General features: G+C 36.6%; 2 protein-coding genes across 2 annotated transcripts in view; one reads left to right on the forward strand and one right to left on the reverse strand.

The window, feature by feature from the left end:
* Positions 1 to 5,634, forward strand: part of LOC105842239 (uncharacterized) — a 33,406-nt gene extending 27,772 nt beyond the window's left edge. Inside the window, exons 4-5 of the mRNA XM_038017786.2 lie at positions 466 to 555; positions 1,188 to 5,634. Coding sequence (XP_037873714.1) covers positions 466 to 555; positions 1,188 to 1,289 — 192 coding nt within the window. The 3' untranslated portion in view covers positions 1,290 to 5,634. The remainder of the gene's footprint in view (positions 1 to 465; positions 556 to 1,187) is intronic.
* The window catches only part of FDL (fused lobes), a gene marked incomplete at its 5' end in the record, with an annotated part of 71,878 nt that overhangs the window by 46,205 nt on the left and 1,561 nt on the right, over positions 1 to 24,112 (reverse strand).

The following is a 24,112-nucleotide window of genomic DNA, read 5'->3' on the forward strand; positions in this document are numbered from 1 at the left end:
ACATGTCCATACCACGCTAACCGTCCGCTCCTTAATTTGTTGTCTTCAGACAAAAACATTACGTATTTAATTAAAACTGCGACGAATGACTGTAGTCATCGGTGACCATGACAACTGTACTGTATACGAAGCGTCGGAAATAATAATACGATGACAATAAAAATGCGAGGTTAAGCCGTTAATTAAAAGTAGTTCTAATTATGTCTAAGACTCGTGAGCACCAAAGAAAACATTACGTGTATTCAAAGTTTTTATTTTTATAAGCTTTTTATACCATGCAAATAGTAGGTCGCATACATTATTTAAATATAAAGAAAAAAAGAGAAAGAGAAAGAGAAGAGTGTTCAAAATTAATTGGGTATTAATTTGGGTAATTCCTTTAATAGCCTTTTTTGGTTTTGGCTAGGCCAAACTAAAGTGAATAATACGATCATGAATGAATTGAAATGTGTTCTTCTTTTGCAGGTTCAAATTGATGTACCAGGACCTCCACCGGCATATGAGACTCTGGCAGAAGGACAATCTCATCACAAGGACTGCGCTCACATCTTGCAGGTTCGTGAGCTTTTAAAATGCCTGTTTCTGCCGTAAACCAGTCATGCGTTTCGGTTTGAAGGGTGGGGCAGCCGTTGCAACTATACTGAGACCTTAGAACCCATATCTCAAGGTGGGTGGCGGCATTTGCGTTATAATGTCTATGGGCTCCGGTAACCACTTACGACCTGGTGGGCTGTGAGTTTGTCCACCCAATTAGGCAATAAAAATAAAATAAAAAATAACTTTTATTTTCGTAAAATGATGTATTAAATTGGTACGTTAAATATCTTTTAAATTTCATTTATGTAAAAGCCTCTTTCAATCTATTTTGGTGCATTTCAAGGCTATTAACCTTCACGTGTTACCCTAAAATCGAGCTTATACAAGTAGGTGGGTCTTCTTGAAAAAATAATCAAATCATAGATATCATAGGTATATAATATCATAGGTAATCAAAGATTTGCTCAAAGTTTTAGTAGAGTTCCTTCTCGTTACTCGAGATGTTGAACTTTGAACAAACACAACTGAACATAGTGATCAAAATGCTTTGAAAAGACATTCCCATTTTTTCCATAATCTACATTTACGTTGCACGACATTTTGAATCTTGCGTTCAAATTTTGAAAATAATTTATTTACATTTGTTTTAGGAGACGGTTACAGAGCCGTGTCCGCGTTGCCAATCGAGCCACGGGGACGCCGAGCTCCCGTCATACGAAGCAGCGTTAATGCTCCGCGACACCAAAATATAAGGCCTTATGTTCTATTAACTAGAGTTTAGTTTTGATGTTATAGTATTGTTTTATCACTGTCTGTGTTTCTCTAAGTGGAAATTTCTTCAAAATGTAGCGCTGTTTCAAAATGGCGCGGGTCGAAAAGTAGAAGCATTAGACATTACTTAAGCTCGCAAGTACTAAATGCACCTGCAAAGCAGAAATCTTAATAATTGTATAATTTAAGGTTGATGTTTTGCAATATATGTTATAATTAGGTTTTCTTTCTATTTCAAACTTTGCTGGGTAAATTCAAATGTTGTACATTAAAATAATAAAATTATAGAAATAACAAATTAATTTAATTATTGGTAGGAGGGCATGTTGCAAGTCCGCACGATAAAATTATACATTCCAGTTTGGATAGTTGTCAAACTGTCGTATATCAATAGTAGTGACGTGTGTTGGCTCTCGGAAACCGCTTAAAATTAGATAGGATGTCTGCTTTACATAGTGCCTAACTTAGCCAATTAATAGTAAAAAATAATATATTTAATAGGAATTAAAACAATTTAATCATTGTGATGTAAAAATCAAATATAACATAAATTAAACTAGTATTGTCAATTGCGCGAAGATTTGATGCAATTATTAAAGTCATTTTAACAATTAATTTTAGTCGCGTTCCATTGATTGTTTTCGTCATACTCACGTCAAGAGAACAGAATATGTAAATCTAAAATGGACGAAACCGATTGTTTTAATGAGCATTACCAATATCGTCACAATAAGTTGTGAACAATTAAAAAAAATTGCTAACACTAAACTGCAATTAATTACATGCGTATACGTAATTACGTATATAATGCGTTATATGCTATTAATGAGGCAGTAAAAATACTTGGAACTTGAATTTGTATATTAGAACTTTAAGTTGGGAATACGCGAGCGAATTAATCTCGCGAGATAGCATATAAACAATAATGTGACTGCCTACCTCCCTTAATAAATAAAAAGAATGTATTTAAAACTAAAAACAACACGCTGTATTAACATATCGTACTAAAAATTGTATTTTGTCCCACTGGTCATCAACATGTTAGGAGAAATTAATAAATTGGTTGTATTATCATCGGTCCTTGTTAAATCTTGAATATTGGCAAAGATTACGTTGAAAGTACTGTTTTATTGACAGAACAGGTCAAGCTAATAACAGCGTGTTAAAAATTGTATAGCCTAGCTCGCGCAAACCTGCACAAATATTTTTGACATAAACAGAAATCTGTTTCCGCATTCATTCTACCACTACACGTATACACATTTCTACTTAAAGCAATTCCATCAACACATCTTTGGTCTTCAAATGCGATCATTTTCCCACAGACAGTAAACATGATAAAGTATCCCCTCTATAATTTCAATTTCTAAGTTTCCAACCTCCATCTAACATACATCATGAGACGTCAGTGGTTGACAGCTCAGGGTTGAGCACGCGACCGGCATGCATTGAACCACGAGTATGAGTTATGACCAGGGCACGTGACCCGGTCACTGTGTGCGAGATGAATCGACTATAAGAATGGGCAAGTATGACATAAATGTAATTAGAAATGTTTAGATTCAATTGTATTTAAGTAATATTTATGAATATGTATATATTATTTGAATTAAGCGAAATGCATAAGGTATGCTCACCTTATAATGAGTTAGAATTTTAAATATTCATAAGAAGTAGTTAACTGTATTTATTTATTTAGGTCAAGTTTGATCAACAGCTGATGTCCTGGTAAAGCTGGAAAGACCTTTCTTCGGGCCACAATCCTTCATTTAAAAAAAGGCAATAGCTGATAATATCTTCGGTATAGACACATTTTGAAATTGTTCTACATAATATGGGTTCTAATATTGTACTATATTTATTTTGATGCGACGCCCAAACAATTGAATTACATTCGAAGGGACATCTTAACCAGGGCAAATCCTAACGAAGAATACACATACACGTCAAAATTGAAAATAATTTTGTGACACGTGTATGGTTATTTTCAAAACTGATGTGCAATTTTGAGAAATCGTCGATATTTGAAAAAAAACATTAGTTCTACAGTTTTTAGTCTAGCAAGACCATTGATGTTCAAGATATCTCAAGATTGCAACACTGAACGTAAATGTCACGTAATTTTGACAATAAATTGTTTGGAGTGTAAACCTAATAGTAAATTTGATTTCGATGCTTATTAATTTGAAATTTAAAACAAAACAAAAAAGAATCTTAATTCGTACGTGTCTAAATAAAAATCGAAAAACACGGAAAAAAAAACAACAAGATACGAAAAGTTTGCCATACAATAAATAAGCTATAATATGTATAATTTAATTAGACTTTTTATTCATTAGCAACAAAAAAATTTATAGGTAAATAATATTCAATTGAGACACATGTTAATATCAGTTTTGTTTAACACTATGCCGTCTTCATCTATCAATACCATCATATAACCAAACATACATACAAATTCTATTATATTTTGCTAACCAAGATTGGTTCATTATATAATTATTTTACTTTTTATGTACTCGTTATCTTTTATACACTACACTATCCAGCAACGAATACCAACAAATATTGTAGTACAATTATGATTTATACATATACAGTCAAACCTGGGTAAGTGAGAACTGGATAAGTGAGAAAACTCTATAAGTGAGAGTAATAGCCAGGACCCGTCATTTTTAGCTCCTAAAACCTCTATTAGCGAGAAACGGAAACCTCTATAAGAGAGAGTATTTTTTCCCTCATGAACCTCCGTAAGTGAGACTGCTACTATTTTATACCTCTATAAGCGACAGTCGAGCTTTATTTATTTATATTATTTAGGAGGAACAAATGACAAAACAAATTACAAATTTAAAATCTGCTATTTTATGACCCATTCTTAATTTTCGTGGAACTTCTTAACATTGTTTTTGTATTGTTTTCTCGTCAATATTGAACCTATTCTATTTCGTGGAACTAAATAACGTTATTATTTTATGGCATTCTTTTCGAATGGACACGTGTGCCTGTGTACCATCTTGTTTGTCAGACTTACTCAGTTTATCGTTAATCAATTGCTGTCATTAAGTGATAAACTTAAAATAGTGAATTCGTTTGAATCCGTAAAATCTCTAAATGAAATTCAGAGGGAGCATTAGAGAGAAACTCGGGTTAGTGAGAAACCTCTATAAGCGAGAATGAGATTGTGCTCCCTTGAATTCTCGTTTATCCAGGTTTGACTGTATGTCATAATAAAAATAGCGTTTCCAAATCATTCATCCGATTGTGATGAAACTTGGTGCAGTTGTCGTTGGAGCTTCAGGGAAGATTCAGTCATAGTACCATCAAAGTACGATAGGAAGGGCGAGTGCCGTTTAAAAAAAAAAACAGGTTATTCATACAATTATTAATAGTCGCAAGGGAGCGTGACCGGATTTCGCTAGTAGATAATATATTATGTAACATATTGTTTATATATAATAACGCTGCATGTTTCACAAATAATTAAGTTAGTAATCGTTGGCGGAAAAAACCAAACATGACGAATAATATGCATCGCGTGTGATTATAACTATAAGTGAGATTGTATATATTTTGCACTCATAATTACAGAGAAGCTTGTTTATTAGGGTTATTTAATTTAATACTCTTGTACTGTGTGATTGTGAACAGCAATGAGCCATTTTAGTAATACATAATACTTTAAAATGCCTTTTAAATGTCGCGGTGGGGATAATTTTTTAATACTGAAAAAGGACGCAGAGAATAATCAGTGACGTCACTGCGTTGTTGGTCTGTGCGTAAGAGAAAGATAGCTGTTACATTTCACAATTGAAGATATGGGTGGATGAAGGGGATATGATACAATCTGTTAATTTTGAGAAAACGAGCATCAAACTTTTGTTACTTGTACTTTTTCGTAAATAGTTCCTTCATCACATGCAATTTCTAAATTAGCCTAATAATAATAGCCTTTAAGCCTGGAGTTTTAAGGTCTAATATGGCTTATAAGCACATAACGCCTTCATTCAATGTAAAAACTAAAAAATCTTAAAAATTATACTTAACCCCTTGATCTACTCATGTCTTCAATTATAATTATGCTATATTTATATTATTAAAAAAAGGGTTTTTCTTTAACAATTTTGTACGCAATCCAACACAGGAAATATCCCTATTGCTATAGGTATCTGTTTGAACTTACAATCGCATAAGTTACAAGATCATTTGCTTTTGTTGGCAATAGAAAAATAAATTTTACGTTCTGCAAATTTATTTTTGTGCTTTTGTTAGTACAGCACATAAATATTAAATGTGAACTCTTATGAATAGTTTAAGAATAAAATGAATGTGTAAATGTGTTGTTTGTTTTGATGTAAATATAAAATTGATATTCCATATCTATTTCTATTACGTTATCTTAAGAAGATGATGGGATCATGCGATCAAAAAAGCAGATTTTTATTTACAGCTCACCTGGCTCATTGAGTAGTTGCGGGAGTTCACAGACATGAATGTCGTCGTACACTTTGAGACTTGAGCTCTAAGTTCTCAATTATATAGTAATTACGGAATTTGTATAACCGATCCTGTAGACCGCATGGTAAACAGTCGACGTCGCCCTAAACACGTCATTACGGATCCTCCCGATCTATTAACGGTGCTTTTAGGTACCTCAAGCACCGGTCACCGTCCTCGTCGAACCCGTCGCTTGCGACGAAGGGCTCGACGAGTGAATTAACCCATAAACACAGCCCACTGAGTTTCTCGCTGGATCTTCTCAGTAGGTCACGTTTCCGATCCGGTGGTAGATTCTGCGAAGCGCTGCTCTTACTAGGGCCAGTGTTAGCAACACTCCCGGTTTGAGCTTCGTGAGCTCACCTACACGTCAAGGAGAAGTTGAAATAGCATCTCAAGGCTATCAGCATAGGTAAAAAAAAACAGAATTTTCGAATGATCTGATTTGTTTGATTCGACTATGACAGTGTTCAATCAGACCCCAAGAGCAGGTATCAAAATTTTGCTAAATATGTAGGTATATTCATACTGTCATATCACTGTCAAACCAGTATCTGCTATGCGCAATAAGGATAACTTTTCTAAGCGAAAATGATAAATATTACTTATCAGCCACAATACTGCAAATGTCGAAATCTCCAAAGAGTCGCGGGAGATTTGACAACGAAGATATAATTATGCTCACGGACGACACGAACAAGGAATAACAACGTGTATTAAGACTCAAGCTGATTTATTCATTTGGGTAATTTCTGGTGGTGGTCGCATCTTGAACTCGCAAGGTAAGGTACAAGTACCCTATCCATTCTTATCGCACAAGCAGGAATAAAATGCGAAGGAAAAACGGCAAAACGCCGTGATATAATCTTGAGCCGCAAAAGAAATGTAACACCGTATTTTTTTCTACAAATGAATTCGTGTGTTGTTAGGCAATTTACTCAATTAAGAATGGCGCTTTATTGCATGTTAACAGCTTCCACTGGGATATTGAGCAATAAAATTCCTCTTTAGCCATTAACCTAACGTAAATGAAGAAATGGCGACTTTTTTTTCTGCAAATTATACAAGAATTAATCTATGTATTTTAAAAAAAACTACAAAAACACACACCTAAGTTGCAAAAGTAAGAATTAATCTTATCTAATTTTTATCATCTTTATACTTACTAGTCAGGATATTATAGCAATGTTATCAAAAAAATGTGAATTTTCATGGACAACGGACTTTTATTCTTGATGCGTGTGCAAATTTTCAAGTCGATAGAACATCTAGAAGTCTGTGAAAATTACGTTCAAAGGTTCCATTAGATACAAACATGCACACAGTTTGAAGTCGTCGTGGGACTAACGGATAAGACGTCCGATGCATTCGTGTTGAGCGATGCACCGGTATTCGAATCTCAGGCGGGTACCAATTTTTCTAATGAAATACGTACTCAACAAATGTTCACGATTGACTTCCACATAGCAGCTATATAATAGCAGTTTGAGTTTTCATTTGGAAATATGTTTTAGTCTGCTACATTTTTTTATATTGTCCTCTGAGCATATTTAATGCCATGCTTAGGGATTTCGATTAGATTATGCTCCGTCAATAATTCGCGATCAGTACGACAGCAAATTGAAATGAATAGATGAGATTATCCCGTGTAGATGCACGCATCCGATAAAGCCTGATAGACGCCCGTTTAGTTCGACCTCTGAACGTTTTTATTATTATTTATTATATAGGCAGATGAAACCGCACACAGATGAATCGGTCCATCTGATGTTGAGTGGTTACGGGAGCGCATAAACATCACGATGTTGAGCCACCTTGAGACTTGAGGTCTAGGTCTCAATTGTATAATGATTAAGCAATTTGCGGGTTCGATATTTATTACTATTAGTGTTTATTAATATGAGTCGGTTTAAGTTCATTAGAAAAAGTCTTATCTAAGTTTCATTGTAAGCCCTTAAGCGATTGCGATCGTGCACGATAGAACAAAAAAATAGGAGAGCAATTAAAAACAAAAACTTAAATTATGCAGACAGTTTTATGAAAAATAAAAACAGTTTTTTTTTAAGTTGTAAAATGTATGAGTCTGTGTAATGCCGACGACGAATGAATGAATGATGAAAATGATGAGAGCTATTTGACTGCGGCCGGAACGCATTAGTATATTAAATAGGTACGATAAATTTCATTTCCAAGAGTTTGAAATGAAAGTTTTAGTTTGACGTTGAGTTTCTATATTTTTTTAAGCATTGACTACCTATGGATATTTACGAGTACTAGAGGTCCCGCAGTAGTCGAAATTCGACTATAATTAATTGGAATTGTAAGTTTGTACACTATTATGATTGTATTTTATATTTCTATAATCACAAATTTCGCCAAGGCTACACTATAAAAAATATTAGCAAAGACAAACAATATTTAATCTCAATTTGACAACAGACGTCAAGAACAAAAGTTTGACAATAAATTGTATGCATGCGTGTGTGCGTCAAATACATGGTATGTAGTGTGTGTAATGTTTTCTTTATTGATTTAATGTATCTCTTATGCATTATTTTAAAAAAATATTAGCATTGTGCACTTCTTCTCTATATTCTCTAGAAGTGTGGAAAATTTCATACTCCTCCGTCCGCGCAATTTTCGTAAAAAGGGATACAAAGTTTTTGCTTCACGTATTAATATATAGAAGATACAAAGAAGTTTTTTTGTTATTCAGTCAATTCTAGGATTGTAGCAGCATTTTTCGATGTAATTACATATTGCAATATTCTCTATTAACTAACTGACGAACATATGAAAATAAATAAAAACTATGATAGTGATAGTAGATTAGAACGAAACGTTTGCAAGATTATTGTCCGAAATCATTGAAATTCCTGTAGTTAATAAAATCGTATAAATCGTTTATTTTCTATGCAGACCGAAAAATATATCAACAACCGGTCTGGTTATGTCTTTGAGCTTAATTGGCTAATATTAAAATGTGTAGTAAATTTGAATAGTTTTTTTTTTATTGCTTAGATGGGTGGACGAGCTCACAGCCCACCTGGTGTTAAGTGGTTACTGGAGCCCATAGACATCTACAACGTAAATTCACCACCCACCTTGAGATATAAGTTCTAAGATTTCAGTATAGTTACAACGACTGCCCCACCCTTCAAACCGAAACGCATTACTGCTTCACGGCAGAAATAAGCGGTGGTGGTGGTACCTACCCGTGCGGACTCACAAGAGGTCCTACCACGACGCCTTAGAAAAAGTAAATTGCGTTTAAAATACTTGTATAAAAATGGCGTCTCTAAAATTGGTACATTTTTATTAAAAATATAGGTTATTGAGTTCGGTGAATTAATCTTTTCCGGATCTCCGTACGGAGTGGATGCCTGAGGGCGCGTACATACCCTCTCAAAGTACTCGAGAGAAGCACTAGTGGCGGCCGCAGACAATGTGGAGCCTCCACTCGATACGGGCATTCTTTACATCGCTTCTTATTCCGACATCTATTCTTGATGACAAGAAATTTTACTAACATATTTAAAAAAAAAAAAATTTTACCGAGAGAAAAAATCGTTTTTTAATCCATCCTAAAATTATGATATCTTATAAGGTTAGGAAAATTACAAGCAATCTAACATTATAGAGCATTAGAACGTACTACGACCAACCCCCAAAAACCTTTAATTTTAAAAAATAAATAGCTAATGATTGAATTTTAATCAAATCATTTCAAATACACTGCAAATACAATAATAATTGCATTACACATTTCACAATTTAATAAATTATGAGTACGTTGTCAATCGTGAGCACTCGTGAACATCCGTGAACACTGTAAAAAAGAATAAGTTATAAATACTCGTCATACCCTTCGCTAAACATGCTTAAAATTGTATAAATCATATAATTATAGTGACCGTATTTGATCTAGTAAGTAACCTGTGTTGTTTTTAAGCCAAGTTAAATTTCATAACATGAAGTGAGTTTACTAAGTGTTCACCGTCTATGTCACTAACAATGTATTGACATTTGATACGAACATTTGACCTCGTCCGCGACCTACTAAAACTCATAACAAAAGCCAACTAAAAAGCAATTTTAGTAAACTCTAGGTGGGGCATGCTAGAAGACTAAGGAAAACAGTGAAATTCAACATTATAATAAGATCGGTTCTAATAAAGCGTCAGAGAAAAACAATTCGGTATTAATGTAATAATTAATTTATTACTGGTGGTAGGACCTCTTGGAGCCCGCACGGGTAGGTACCACCGCCCTGCCTATTTCTGCCGTGAAGCAGTAATGCGTTTCGGTTTTAAGGGCGGGGCAGCCGTTGTACTGTAAAGACTGAGACCTTAGAACTTCTTCGGGCACATCACTCGTCATGAGGACTCCATTGAGCGGTTGGTGGTGCAAGGGAAAGTCGAGGGCAAAAGATCTTGCGGACGATCTCCAACACGGTGGACCGACCTCATAAAATCTGTGACTCACTCCAACATAAATGATTGCTCTCATTCTGCGAAACATCGTGCCACATGGCGTCACATCGCGAGAGCATCGGTATCGCAGGATCCGACTGATGCATGACCACGACCACTCTGTCAAGAGTGTACGAATAAGAAGAAAAGAAGAACGCATGTCTTAAGGTAGATGGCGGGATTTACTTTGTAGATGTCTATGGGCTGTGAGCTCGTCCACGCATATATGCAACAACAAAAAAAGTTCTTTTTTTCATTCAGGAATTTAATTTAGTAAAAGAAACAAGCGAGAGGCTCTCGTCGGAAAGTAAAGTGCATTCCGGCGTTGATTCCGACTGCAAGGAAGCGTCCTCATTAAGTATGAACACGGAAGGCAGCGCGTAATGTATCCTAGAGGACGACGGTCGATGTACTACATACACTAAATATACATTACATTACGGTCTGTAGTGAAATCGTTGTGCAAATGAACAAAGTGTAATGACCGCAAAATTTCGTTTCAAATATTTTTGAACAGCTGTATTGTGTTTACTTTTCATGTTATTGTTTTAAATGAGCACCTATTTATGCCATTATTTATTCTCATTGTTGTTAATGCTGGAGGAATGAATGAATGTTGGAACATTATTGTACAGTTCAATGCACTGTAATTTTTTCGTGAAATATTGTGGCTTAATGTGGTAAAAAATAATATCCTTCTGTTCTTTTTTATTTTGCTTAATTCATACTCTTTAATAATAACGCTTTATAATATTAGCATATTTAGGTTACTCGCATTTAGGTCTCGGATTTAGAAATTTCAAATGAATACAAAATTCGATTTCTTGAAATAAAAATGACAAAGGTGAGCGTAATCTCGGTCGCGGTTTCGATTTTTTTATATAGCTTATATTGGTGGACGAGCTCACATCTCACCGGTGTAGAGCGGTTACTGGAGCCGATAGACATCCACAACGTAAATGCGCCACCCACCTCGAGATATAAGTTCTAAGGTCTCTAGTATAGTTACAACGGCTGCCCCACCCTTCAAACCGAAACGCATTACTGCTTCACGGCAGAAATAGGCAGCGTGGTGGTACCTACCCGTGTGGACTCACAAGAGGTCCTACCACCAGTAAAAGAGAATTTTAGTGATTATAAGTTTGACATCGAAATGAATTAACAGTAATGTGCATGTAACGTCACAAGTCGGTAATTACGTGTAGCAGCCTATTTTGCAATGTGTTATTGTCGTTTCTTCGAGAAAGCGGTATGATAACCCTCCTTATCGTAGCTGCCGCAAGTTACATCCCAGACGACGGAGCAACGAATAGCCGCTGTCGCCCTAGAGATGTCCTTTCGGATCCTCTCGATCCACTCTGGGTGCTTATAGCCATTCCAAGCATCGGCCATCATCGGCGAATGCAAAGAGTTCGATATTTACTTCATCCAAGCACCGGTCACCGTTCCCATCGAATGTGAAGAGTTCGACATTTACTTAACACATAGACACAACCTACTGAGTTTCTCTCCGGATCTTCTCAGTGGTCTCATGATTTCGATCCGGTGCTAGATTCAACGAAGCATCAGTAGGGCAGATGTTCGTAAATTATTTCTGCCTGAGCCTCTTGCACTCGTGCCTACTAGCCAGGATAAAGCCAGAATAGACCCGAAAGGCTACTGGCAGATTTAAAAAATTAAATTAATAATTATTGTCATTGATAATGGACACGGGCGAGCGTTTCTAGGTCAAGAGTCTTATTTATATTAGTGACGTTTAAGCAATTATGATAACTTGTTGTTCTAAATGAATCTGCATTTCTAAAACATTATAGTGGCGGACGTTTGAAAGCGATATCCTCACGGGGTCGGTGATTAGAGTTAGTCGGCTCACGTTACTAAGATAATTACGCGATTGTAATTAACATTAACTGCTAAGCCCTGATTAGAATCAAGCATTGATCACTGATGTTGCAATTATGTCAATCATTTTTAATACGATGAATACAAAAAAGAATAGAAGAAGAATTTTTATAGCGTATATTGCAAGAAGATAAGAAAGATAACATGTTACTAAGAGTCACATTGAATTTTTATATAGTTTTAAAACTTAACATTTTTTTTCTCAACTGCTTTACGTGCTTCAGTGGTATGGTGTATTTTGAGCTTTAGTACGGGTAAGTATTGCCATTATCACCGTACTGCCTACTTCTGGTGTTGTGCAGTTATGAGCTGTTGGCTGAAGGTTTGAATAGCCCTTATACTAAACAATTACAACTTAGAAGCCATGTCGTGAGCTGCAATCACGTTGTTACCACTTATTAACAAATGAATCATAAGTTCGACTGCCTATATTTATAGTATCAAGCGAAAGTGACCGATATTCCGACCGAGACCTGATGTTGTTGTGTATTGAAACGTCAGGGTACCGTTTATTAATCAGTGTCAATATCCCCTCAACATCTTCCCCTTTTACAATATAAGCGTGATACAAGATAAACATAAAATCAAAGGTTAATTATTATTAATTGTAAAAGTGTGTCTTTCACTCCCGTAAGAACCGTCAAAAGGCGATTCTCTCTGACTTATCCAGTGAGTTTCTCGCCGAATTTTCTCAGTGGACAGCATTTCCGATCCGATAGTAGTTTCAGCCAAGCACTACTCTTGTCGCGGTCAGTGTTAGCAATAATCTCAGGTTAAGCCCGTGAGCTCATCTACTTACTGCTCCGCGCGTAGTTGGAATAGCACCTTAGGCTACCAATGATTGGGTAGGAGAAAAAAACGACTACATAAGTTACTCGTGGGTGCGAAGGCGCTCAGATTCGCTAAGCCAGCGGTAAACTGTTGACTTATATGTGCTTTTGTCTAACCTTAAATGATTATTTTACGTGCCTCTGTACATTTTACCGATAAAAATAAATTGCAAAAATTATTCCGGTGCAAAGTAATCATGTCAATCATCACGGTTTGACGGATATATTATTTCAATCAACAATACCCGCATAGAATAGGAGCTATTCCCATTTATTTGTGATTTAGGCCGCGTGTTATTATCACATTCAGCCGCCTCTGTCACCGTAGGATACAACAATAGGTTTCGAATTGTTTTTAAGCTATTGCATAGCTTTTATCGCGGGCCTTGAGCGCGGCGACCGAATCATGAACTTCCGTAACGAAAAAAACCTAACACTCCTCACTCCGCCTACTATGTAGCTCGCGTTCAACACATTCACACGTTGCGCTTGTGTAGTGTTTGTGAATAAGCGCGTGGCGTGACGTCACACTGCATGCGCATCATGAAAATTCTGCCCATCTCTCTCTCGCGCGGTCTAGCTTATGAGTATGAAGGGGACAGTTAAGGTGTTGCTTTTATTAATGTTTAATATAGCGTGGTTTTGTCCTATTATTGATTTAATAGTAAATTATCATTGTCTAATTATAATTGCATAAGTTGATAAAAAATGCTATGCAATAGCTTTACCGCGGCAGTTCCCGAGTGCCACATGTTTTTTTTTCTGTATAACCAAAAAACGGATTAGAAAGACGTAGTCATTTGTTTGTTCCTAACATCCTACCCGCAGTCTTTCGTCCCGTGGTTACGGCTTTTGCAACAGTGCCAAAATATGGAGAGCTCATTATATGTGAAAATCATGACAGGAACCATCTTACCATCCTGTAACCACTTAACATCAGGTAGGCTTTGAGCTCGTCCACCCATCTAAGCAATAAAAAAAAGAACTCATTAAATAATAGTGTGGATAAAAATATGTATATTTAATAATTTGGGTCAACGCGGAAACTCGTCTACATTGTGGTTACGAATGCACACTTTACTTCCTCATGTAGCCAGCCACTGTTACAAAATTCAAGCATCTTGTCGCCCATTAGGCGTTACGGATGGAGTAAGATAAAATTAAGGGCTGCGTTTAAAATTAATCGATTTCAATTAAATTCAGAACAATGTTTTTGGTAATATTTTGAGTTTAGAATTTTTAATGCCAGTCATAATTCGCCGCAAATACACATACAATAATGTAAGCAGAGATATTTTCAAATAACAATACAAAATTGAATGATTCAAAGTTACATTCAGCGTTGTTTGATATCCGAAACAGTATAGGTAAGGTACTATAATAATATATAATACAGACTTGCTGAAAAGCGTTTTCGATAAAATGATGTATTTGCTTCAATATCCTATAGAAAAGATTCATTCAACTTGTATTTTTCCAATAAAGGAAAAAAACGTCAACGCCTTAAAATACCGGCCATTGTTGGCGTCATTAACCTAAATTACGGTTTGAATTGATAAATTGTATAAACGTTGCCCCTGTCTCTATCACGATTCGTGGGAAAAATGCTTTAAACAAACTCGGTCCCAACTCAATTTTCTTGCTTGAAATTTACCATGAGTTTTACAGCGTAGATTTATTTTACTTATTATTTCGTTATATATAATAATAGCTTAAATGTTGTTGGAATCGAACAACTTATTAGTTACCTTTTAATTCTCAATAAAAATATCATTCAAAACTCAAAATTCGGCATAACGGTCCGTCGAAGCGAAAATAGAGAACAATTTGTTCCACGGAAATTTTCAGATATAGAGGTCAACAAAAGGCCACGAAGGGATATTTCGAATGTGCCTAAAATAACATCATATTTTCCAAACAATATTACAAAATATACGTGTACCTTATTAGGTTTATATTGGTATGTTGCGAGGGCGATTTGATATAGTTCACTTGAAAGAGTGTGAGTACTAGATGATTATTAGGTATGGCTTGTTTTAAGACCAAGCCTATCCATAAAAAATATTTATAATTTTAGACAACGCACTGCATGTATGACGGAATACATAATCTTAATATCACGGTACAAAACAATCTAGTTTGGGTTCCTAGACCTGTAGGTGTCCAAATAAATGGGAAGCTGAGGAGTAAGTAAAAATGGGCTTGAAATTCCAAAGAAGATGATCCACAGTGCATTGAGCGACTCCAAAAATTAAATTAATCATAGAAGAAAGCAATACCTCGATCGATGTTAAGACACACGAAAGAGTTTTTGAAACAACCAATAGAGACAAGGTTTTTGTGAAAATCAGCTACGTCATTTCTTTGGGTCCTTACACGCATTTTGGTACTGGTGAGCGCTTACGTAAGATGATACCTGGCTGACGACGCATCCTGCCGATTCTGTAGTGTGTACTGAGTGTGATAACCTAGAAAGGATAAGAGGAAAACTAATATACGGCCCAGGCGCATATGAGCTCTTATCTCTAGATTTTTTTATATTATTTTTTTATTGCCATAAAAAATAGCTTTAAGAACGTACATATACAATTAAGGCTAAAACCAATTATTAATAAAGTAATTTCGTCGAATTCATATAAATCAAACACGGAGACGTAGTGGCGGATATAAACATTTCCTCAATTTCTCTCTCCGGAAGTGACTCCAAATATGGGAAACTGCAGGAAATGAGCAATCTTCAACACTGTATACGTAAATCTATTTACAAGATCGAAATGAGGCAAACGTCGCCATCTAAATTTATCTAAGTGTAATGCGCATTTCCTAACGTGCCGTATTCTGTAATTTTGGTCTTATTCTGTAGTTATTCACTAGCTGACCTTCTTGGATGATCGCTGGGTTGACGTAAATAAATAACAGGTTCACCTTTAGTACAGACATCTCGGAATGAAGTCTTTTTAGTGTCCACTGTATATTTAGAAGAAAACGTGGACCATATCCGACTAACTTAATTTTTCCTTCGTTCTTATTATGTACATTTTCTTAACTTTCCTGGTAAGATTTAAGGATTTTCGGTCATTTGTGAAATGGCTGAGAAGGTCTGACTTTGATAACTTTGTTACATTCACTAGGTATATTTATCCAGGTTGGAGGCGGGATTCGACCATGTCTACACACCTATTACGCGAACGAGAGCTCGTATGTTCATTTAATGTTTATAATAAATTACAAATATCCATAAATAATTACCGTAAGTCGCTTTAGTCGATGAGTTTCGAAACTAGCGTCCCGATAAAAACATTTTGTATTGTTATCCTTAACAACAACGTGAATCGCTATTGTTTGTGTTATTTTGGTTAATTTAGTCATTTTTGGAGCCACTCTATTATCCAACGGTTCAAGTGCGTCCATACAGAAAATTGGCAATATGCGAGCTTAGCTGCCCGCTTGTAGCGCCTCCGGGCACAATGGTCTACAAGCATATTTTAAGATTGGCCGTCTGTTTGGCTGGATACGACACGGCGGTCTTTTTACACTCACTGGTTTGGGCTTTAGAAATATTTCGCTATTTATTTCTCGCTCTAGATCGCTGGCCGAGTTCATACCATACCCAATTAAGTGATGACCTGAGTTTACAGATATTACAACGCGTATGCCTCTCCAGCTTCGAAACGTGAAGTTTAATTGTATAATGGCATTCTCATCCCTCAAATCGGAAAGCAGGACGCTTTGCGGCAGAAATAGGAAGGCATTGGCATAAACTGAAAATTGTTTTTTAAATTGTTTTTTTTTACATTAAATTTGAAAGTTCGTTTGTAAGTCAAGACGTAGTTGTTAGTGCTTTAGACCTCCATTTTTTGATCCCAACATAGCCACATGGCTCGATACGTGTACACCGGGCGTCTTACCCAACAGGCCTCGAACGGTATTATACACGAAATTCAATTATGTAATATGTAATAAGTTTCCAAGCAGAAGGTAAATTTAGTTTTAAAACAGGAAATTAATTTTCGTTACGTAGATAGCTTGTGGCACCGCGTTGTAGGTACCAGCGAGCTAATTAGCCATTAAAAGTTTTGGTTGTCACTGTGGCTCAGGCAGATTTAGAAATTTATGATGTACTTTTAAGTGTCTTGTATTTTTTTTGACACAAGTGAAGAAAATTCAAGTTTTAAATTACAATGCAATTTTTTTATTTTTTTTTAATGCTTATATGTGTGGACGAGCTCACAGCCCACCTGGTGTTAAGTGGTTACTGGAGCCCATAGACATCTAGAACGTAAATGCTCCACACACCTTGAGATACAGTTCTAAGTTCTCAGTATAAATACAACGGCTGCACCGCCCTTCAAACCGAAATGCATTACTGCTTCACGGCAGAAATAGGCGGGGCGGTGGTACCTACCTACCCGTGCGGACTCACAAGAGGTCCTACCACCAATAACGCAATTACGCGCATTCAATTGTAGTGTCTTCGCTGCGCCTCTGGTATGAACGATTATGTGACGATGATTATCCTAAGCACGACTACCATAGAAGGCAATAGAACAAAAAAAACAATTAATACCTCACTTTCCCAAAGTAAATTTTACAAAATTAAATTAAATATGTTAGACGGTTCCTTTATAAACCTATAAATTCCAAAGACATATCATAAATTAAAAACAAATATTCAGTGAAGCTACGTACGTACATATACTTATGACTTAAGAAATAAATTGGTTTAAAAATAAAGCGCAAACAGGAAGATAAAGTTTTGTTCACCTTTGCTATTTGTTTGGTAATCGGGCGCAGGGCCGTCTGATGTTAAGAAATCTCCGGATCTCATCATTATAAATGAAACAGGAGGTATATTGTTGTGTGTGCATCATATAAAAAATACCAAACTGATATAATAATATGTACTTCAATGATTTTTTCTAGTTTTACTCTTTAGACCTCTATTTTTTTTAAATTTTTTTTATTGCTTATATGTGTGGACGAGCTCACAGCCCACCTAGTGTTAAGTGGTTACTGGAGCCCATGGAAATCTACAACGTAAATGCGCCACCCACCTTGAGATATAAGTTCTAAGATCTCAGTATAGTTACAACGGCTGCCCCACCCTTCAAACCGAAACGCATTACTGCTTCACGGCAGAAGTAGGCAGGGCGGTGGTACCTACCCGCGCGGACTCACAAGAGGTCCTACCACCAGTAATGTAAGGTTTAAGTAAACAAATGTTGTCATATGTTTGTTTCTTTTACTATAAATATTTTTATTAAAACTTTGACTTAGCTTTTTTCTTTTTAAATGTTTATAGGCGTGATGTATCAAAGCTCACAGACATCAACAAAGTAAATGCCGGCACCCACCTTAGGACGCGAGTTCTAAGTCTCAGTTTTATATATTAGTACAGCAGTTGCCCCCGTTTTTAAAGCGAAACGCATTATTGCTTCGCGGCAAAAATAGGCAGGGTAACGGCACATACCCGTGCGGGTTCACATGGAACCTTACCAACAGTAATTACGTAATATAGATTTTTTGTTAGCTTTAGTTTCAAAACACGATGCTATTCCTGTATCGTGGAAGTCATTTGTGAACACGTGTTAATTATTTCATTAGAAAAATTGGTACCTGCCTGCGGGATTCGAACACTGGCACATTCGCATCGTTTGATACGCGTACACCGGACGTCTCACCTTTTAGGCTACTACACGGTCTTTCTGAATCGCGCTATGCTTATATTGAATGTTTTAAAACCATTTGGAATATATAATAAATAATGTAATAAATGCATTTCTAAACATTCAACTACATCAGTGGTTCCCAAATTTATTTTGTCAACTGCCCACTTTGAGACTAAATTATTTTTTAGCGCCCCCATTTTTTCACCTACTAATAACCACTATAGCGAGAGCTCAGTCGGTGTCTGAAAGTCCTCTTAGATGAAATAAAAATCGCCTTTGAAGCCTCTACACAACGCCCCCATTTTTTTCTGAGTCTCTTATCGCCCCTTTTTTTTTTTTTTAAACCTAAGCTGGTAGCCTGTAGCGGCTATTCCAGCGTAACCGTAACTAGTAGGTGAGCTCACAGGGCTCAAACCTGACGACGATGCTAACACGAACCCTAGCAAGAGTCGTGCTTCGCAGAATCTACCACCGGATCGGAAACGCGACCCACTGAGAAGATCCGGCGAGAAACTCAGTGGGCTGTGTCTGAGAGTTAATTTACTCGTCGAGCCCTTCGTCGCAAGCGACGGGTTCGACGAGGACGGCGACCGGTGCTTGAAGTACCTAGAAGCACCGTTAGTGGATCGGGAGGATACCGCCCCCCATTAGGCCTGCAGCGCCCACAAGGCTTTGGGAAAGGCGGAACAAAATTTTTGCGAACGGGGTCGCTGCCGTAGCTAGTGCATAATTCGATACGACTGGCGCTGGCTCCTCAATTTCAGATTTACAAGAGTGAGTAGTAATCGTATTATTTGACCTAAGCTTTTGTACACAATGAAATCATAGCCGTCGCGTTGTAATTCAACAGCTGACCGTTATTTAATACAGGCGCGTTGCATTACAACGGCGCGGTGATGTCATTAGTGAATCCGTAACGTGCCTATATTGCTTCCGAATGTACCTGCTTGTTACAATCGTAAATTGGTTGTCGGTAATTAAGAAATATACTTATATGAAAAGAAAATACGTCATTTAATTTACATTTTTCTATGGAAACTGCAGATTGAATAGTTCCATTTTTATGTTTGTAATAACATTTATTATTTAATGAACGTCGTTATTTTCATCTCATTGTTATCGTTCTATGGAATAGAAACATAGTTGATTCGTTTGAGTTTAAGCTTTGTCGAGTCTTGTTGGTTTTTCGTTTAGTACTTAAATAATAATTTTGATAAATACGTCTGTAGTTTATTTTGTGATAGTCATTTTAGAATACAATTGAGATTACAACCTCACGTGTCAAGGTCTACTGGCTTCAGTAACTAAGAAACAGAGGGGCCGCGAGCTCATCCTCTCATTTAGAACAAGAAAGTTTTCGTACAAAATCGATTTTTGCAACCCAAACCTTCTAATATCGACAAATATTTAGAATGACGTTGGTGCATTGCTTTAAAACAAACAATGGTAGGAGAGAACAGTATGTTATTAGACGATGGGTGGGGGTGGAAAGGCATGTATGATGAATAGTCTATGCGGCGACGCGGCTAGACTTACTATTTATCATTAAATTCTGTTCTCTCATATCTCTGAAATATATAATTATCGTACTGTAGTTTTTACTTTGAGTTTCAACTATTTTAGTCATAAAATAACTTTTATTATTATATAACAATGGTTTCGTATTTAATTCGATAAAATTATTGAAACTACGCTAATAATTACATATTATAGATTGATAACGGTTTGGTTTCAGTACTACACTATGCTATAAAAGGTAGGGTTATTTCTTTGAGACATCTGCTGGTGAATAAAACAGATTAGGATAAGAGCAAGGATTTTTAGGGAAAGTCTCATTTTCAATGACAACTTTCGATTTACCGAGCAAGATTGCTCACATATATTTATTAATAATAATTATTATTATTGATTAGATATTCATCATCATTATTATACAGATTAGCTATGTATACCTATTGGTATAACCCATTTGGTATTTTTTTTGTTTGTTTTCTTATTGCTTAGATGGGTGGACGAGCTGACAGCCCACCTGGTGTTAAATGGTTACTGAAGCCCATAGACATCTTATTTCCTACTACTTAAGTAGCCCATAGACACTCACTACGGGCCTCACTACGGGTCGGCGTCCCTGCGGTACGTACGTACGTATCCATGTACACTTGTATCACAGCCTGATCCTGCTCTATCCGCAATACATACAAGAGTAAGAACCGTCGCGCCTTCGTCTCTCCTAGAATATTTGGCTCAATAATAATAACATAAACTAGTAATAACGTAATGTAACATTAACCAGTAATAACGCACCGGTCAACGTTCTCGTCGAACCCGTCGCTTGCGACGAGGGGCTCGGCGAGTAAATTAGCCCACAGACACAGCCCACTGAGTTTGCGCCGGATATTCTCAGTGGGTCGCGATTCCGATCCGGTGGTAGATTCTGCGAAGCACTGCTCTTGCTAGGGCTAGTGTTAGCAAATTCTTCACCTACCAGTCTGGGCGCAGCTGAAATAGCCCTCTTAGGCTACCCGCGAATAGGTGGGCAATAAAGAAACTACATACGTACTATAACCGCGCAGTGTCAGGGATTTCCACGCATTTATAATAAATAAGCACATAAGCATCTATCGGCTCGTACTAAAGTCGAATATTTTATTATGTGTCAAGAAGCATTTATTGCGGAGCCGTTAAATATGGTCGATAGTAAAACTTACAGATTGGCACGTGTTTACTGTCCAATCCGATTTTATATACAAGGCGGTGCCTTATATGGCATTGTCAAAATATCGTATAGATGTACTGAATATATAATACTGCCTACTATTTTGGACATGGTTACGCCTTAGCGTCACATACTTGGCACCAAACTCTTGAAGCCCATAAACAGACAGACAATCTCTTAGCTGTAATATTGTGGAGGCCACCGAGGCATGTACATAATTTATAAACATAAGATGTCATTGTTTTGAAAAATTTTACTTTCTAGTGTAGGTATTATATCACGGAACAATATCACAACTATAACGAGGAACCGATCACCGACCACGTATTGAGTTAAGCCATCATCGTCCCACACTGTTAATGGCCAATATTCACTGAACTATAAGCGTTGGCGAGAGTTGCGACAACTCAACTTGTACTTATACATAATCACAACATAGTTAAAGTATTTACTTTCATGTTTTTATTTCGTCTAATTAGGTAACTGGTGGTAAACAGCAATAAAACCTACAATTCAAATTTCGATCTCACGTCTCGACGTGGATGGGTCGCTACCTCATCATCATCATCTTAGCCTTATAGCTGTCCACTGCTAAACATAGGCCTCTCCAATCGATCTCCAGTGCGGCCTGTCCGTTGCCACCTGTATCCAACCTGACCCAGCGATTTTCACTGGGTCGTCTGTCGCTACCTACATTGTATTATTCAGTAACAATTTGATAAGAAATGGCCGTAAACTCTTTCGCCTTTAAAATGCCATATAATAATAAAAAGGTTAGACAATAAAATTGTGAGTATACGGTAAGCTTAAAAGTGACAAATTGAGAGAGACCACACGGGACTGCAGACCAAACAAGTTTTTTAATTTGCGGTCGACTCCCAGACGCGGCTTAGTCTGGGACAACCGAAATCTAGAGTTCTCATTAAACTACAACAAACAATTTGAGTTTTTAATAGAATTATGAAATATAATTGCAGAAACATGGTGAAGTTTACTGTAGAGTTTTATTTTTATTTATACAGTATTGCTTTCTCTACCTTTGGCGTGAAATGAAAAAGCCGCGTGCATGAATTGTGGGAAGTTCTGCGCCATTTTTCTTTAATTGGTTTTTTTTTTTTTTAATCCTACGTTGACGCAGCACCGACTACTGAAAACTTGTTTACTTAGCAACACCTATCAGTGGGAACTTTAATAATACCATAAAAATTGGGCTATTTCAATATTCCACCAGGAAGTGTCGGCAGATTACGCCTGGCATTAGTAAGGATACGAAACATGGACAAAAAGAACATAAATATAATATTATATCCCTTAAATTTTGATCTGGTCATGTCAGTGTTGTATGAGTATTCGACTTTGCAGTTTTGCCAGTTGCTGCCCAACATCGGTATACTTTTGATGTGAGATTTGTGATGGATATTTCTTTTAAAAAATATTATGAGGAAAACTGTAGTCCTTACATTTATTAAAATTTATATAGAAATTGCTACATTAGTATTTTTCTAAACATGGTGCCACCTATCGCATATTTGTGGAAATGGACGAAGCCTGTGAAAAGTGAAACTACAAGCTTTGAAGTTAAGTTATTCCACTGGGAGCTTTAAGCCACCACACGCCGCACACAGATGGCGCTTTCTTAAATTTAAAAGCTTCAAGTCTCAAGCGACTTCATGATGATATAGCAAATGTGACGCAGTTTTACAAGCTCGATCAAGATATTAGATTAAAAAAAGCTGACTATGAAAATCGTTATTTACAAACAAGCATGCGAATCGTCAAAACTTTTTTCATCGTCAAATTTCTTTTTTTCCTTTCGTATTATCGCTCAATTGTTATGTCGTTTCAGGCGGAGCTCCGTGAGTTTGTTCACCAACCAAGGTGAAGCCAGAATAGCCCCACCATAGGTAGGAAAAATAAAGTAACCTATGGTGATAGCCTTGAGAGGCTGTTTCAGCTTCTCCCTGACGTGTAGGTGAGCTTACATGGCTCAAGCCGGGTGTGTTGCTAACACTGGCCCTAGCAAGAGCAGTGCTTCCTAGAATCTACTACCGGATCGGAAACGCGTCCGACTGAGAAGACCCGGTGAGAAACTCAGTGGGCCGTGTCTATGGGTTAATTCACTTGTCCAGCCCTTCGGCGCAAGCGACGTGTTCGACGAGGACTGTGACCGGAGCTCCTTGGGCCTGCTGGCTATATATATATGCAGACAAATAAAATTATGTTATAATAGTAACTTTTAGCGATTCGCCCACGGCATCTAAATCACTTTCGACAATAACATCAGCGCCATTTATGTATACAGAAGGACGATGACATCACTGAAATTAAATGAGTTCATCTGACAGATAAATTCAAACCTATACAAGACTAATGATACCTAATAATTTTCATAATATTTACTATTCAAAGTTCACTATCCGAGTCCACAATATGTTTGTACGTTAATTACTAGTTATTGCAACAAGGTTATTACTACAATAATTGTCACTCGGTACTTTGGACAACTTGCAGCTGAATGACCGGCCTTGGTGACTTCAAGAAAATATATACTCATGCACAGCCAATCGTCATGAATAAAGCATTTGAAAAATAGTCACATCGGTTAAATTATGTAAATGTAATATTAATATCTATTGTACGGAACAATGATACTCCTCTATTATAAATTAATTTTACTGTTGAGTTTGTTCTGTACGCTCTTCTTAGGTTAACGCCTCT

The sequence above is a fragment of the Bombyx mori genome, chromosome 19 (genome assembly GCF_030269925.1).
Source record: "Bombyx mori chromosome 19, ASM3026992v2".
In the NCBI taxonomy this organism is placed as follows: Eukaryota; Metazoa; Arthropoda; class Insecta; order Lepidoptera; family Bombycidae; genus Bombyx; species Bombyx mori.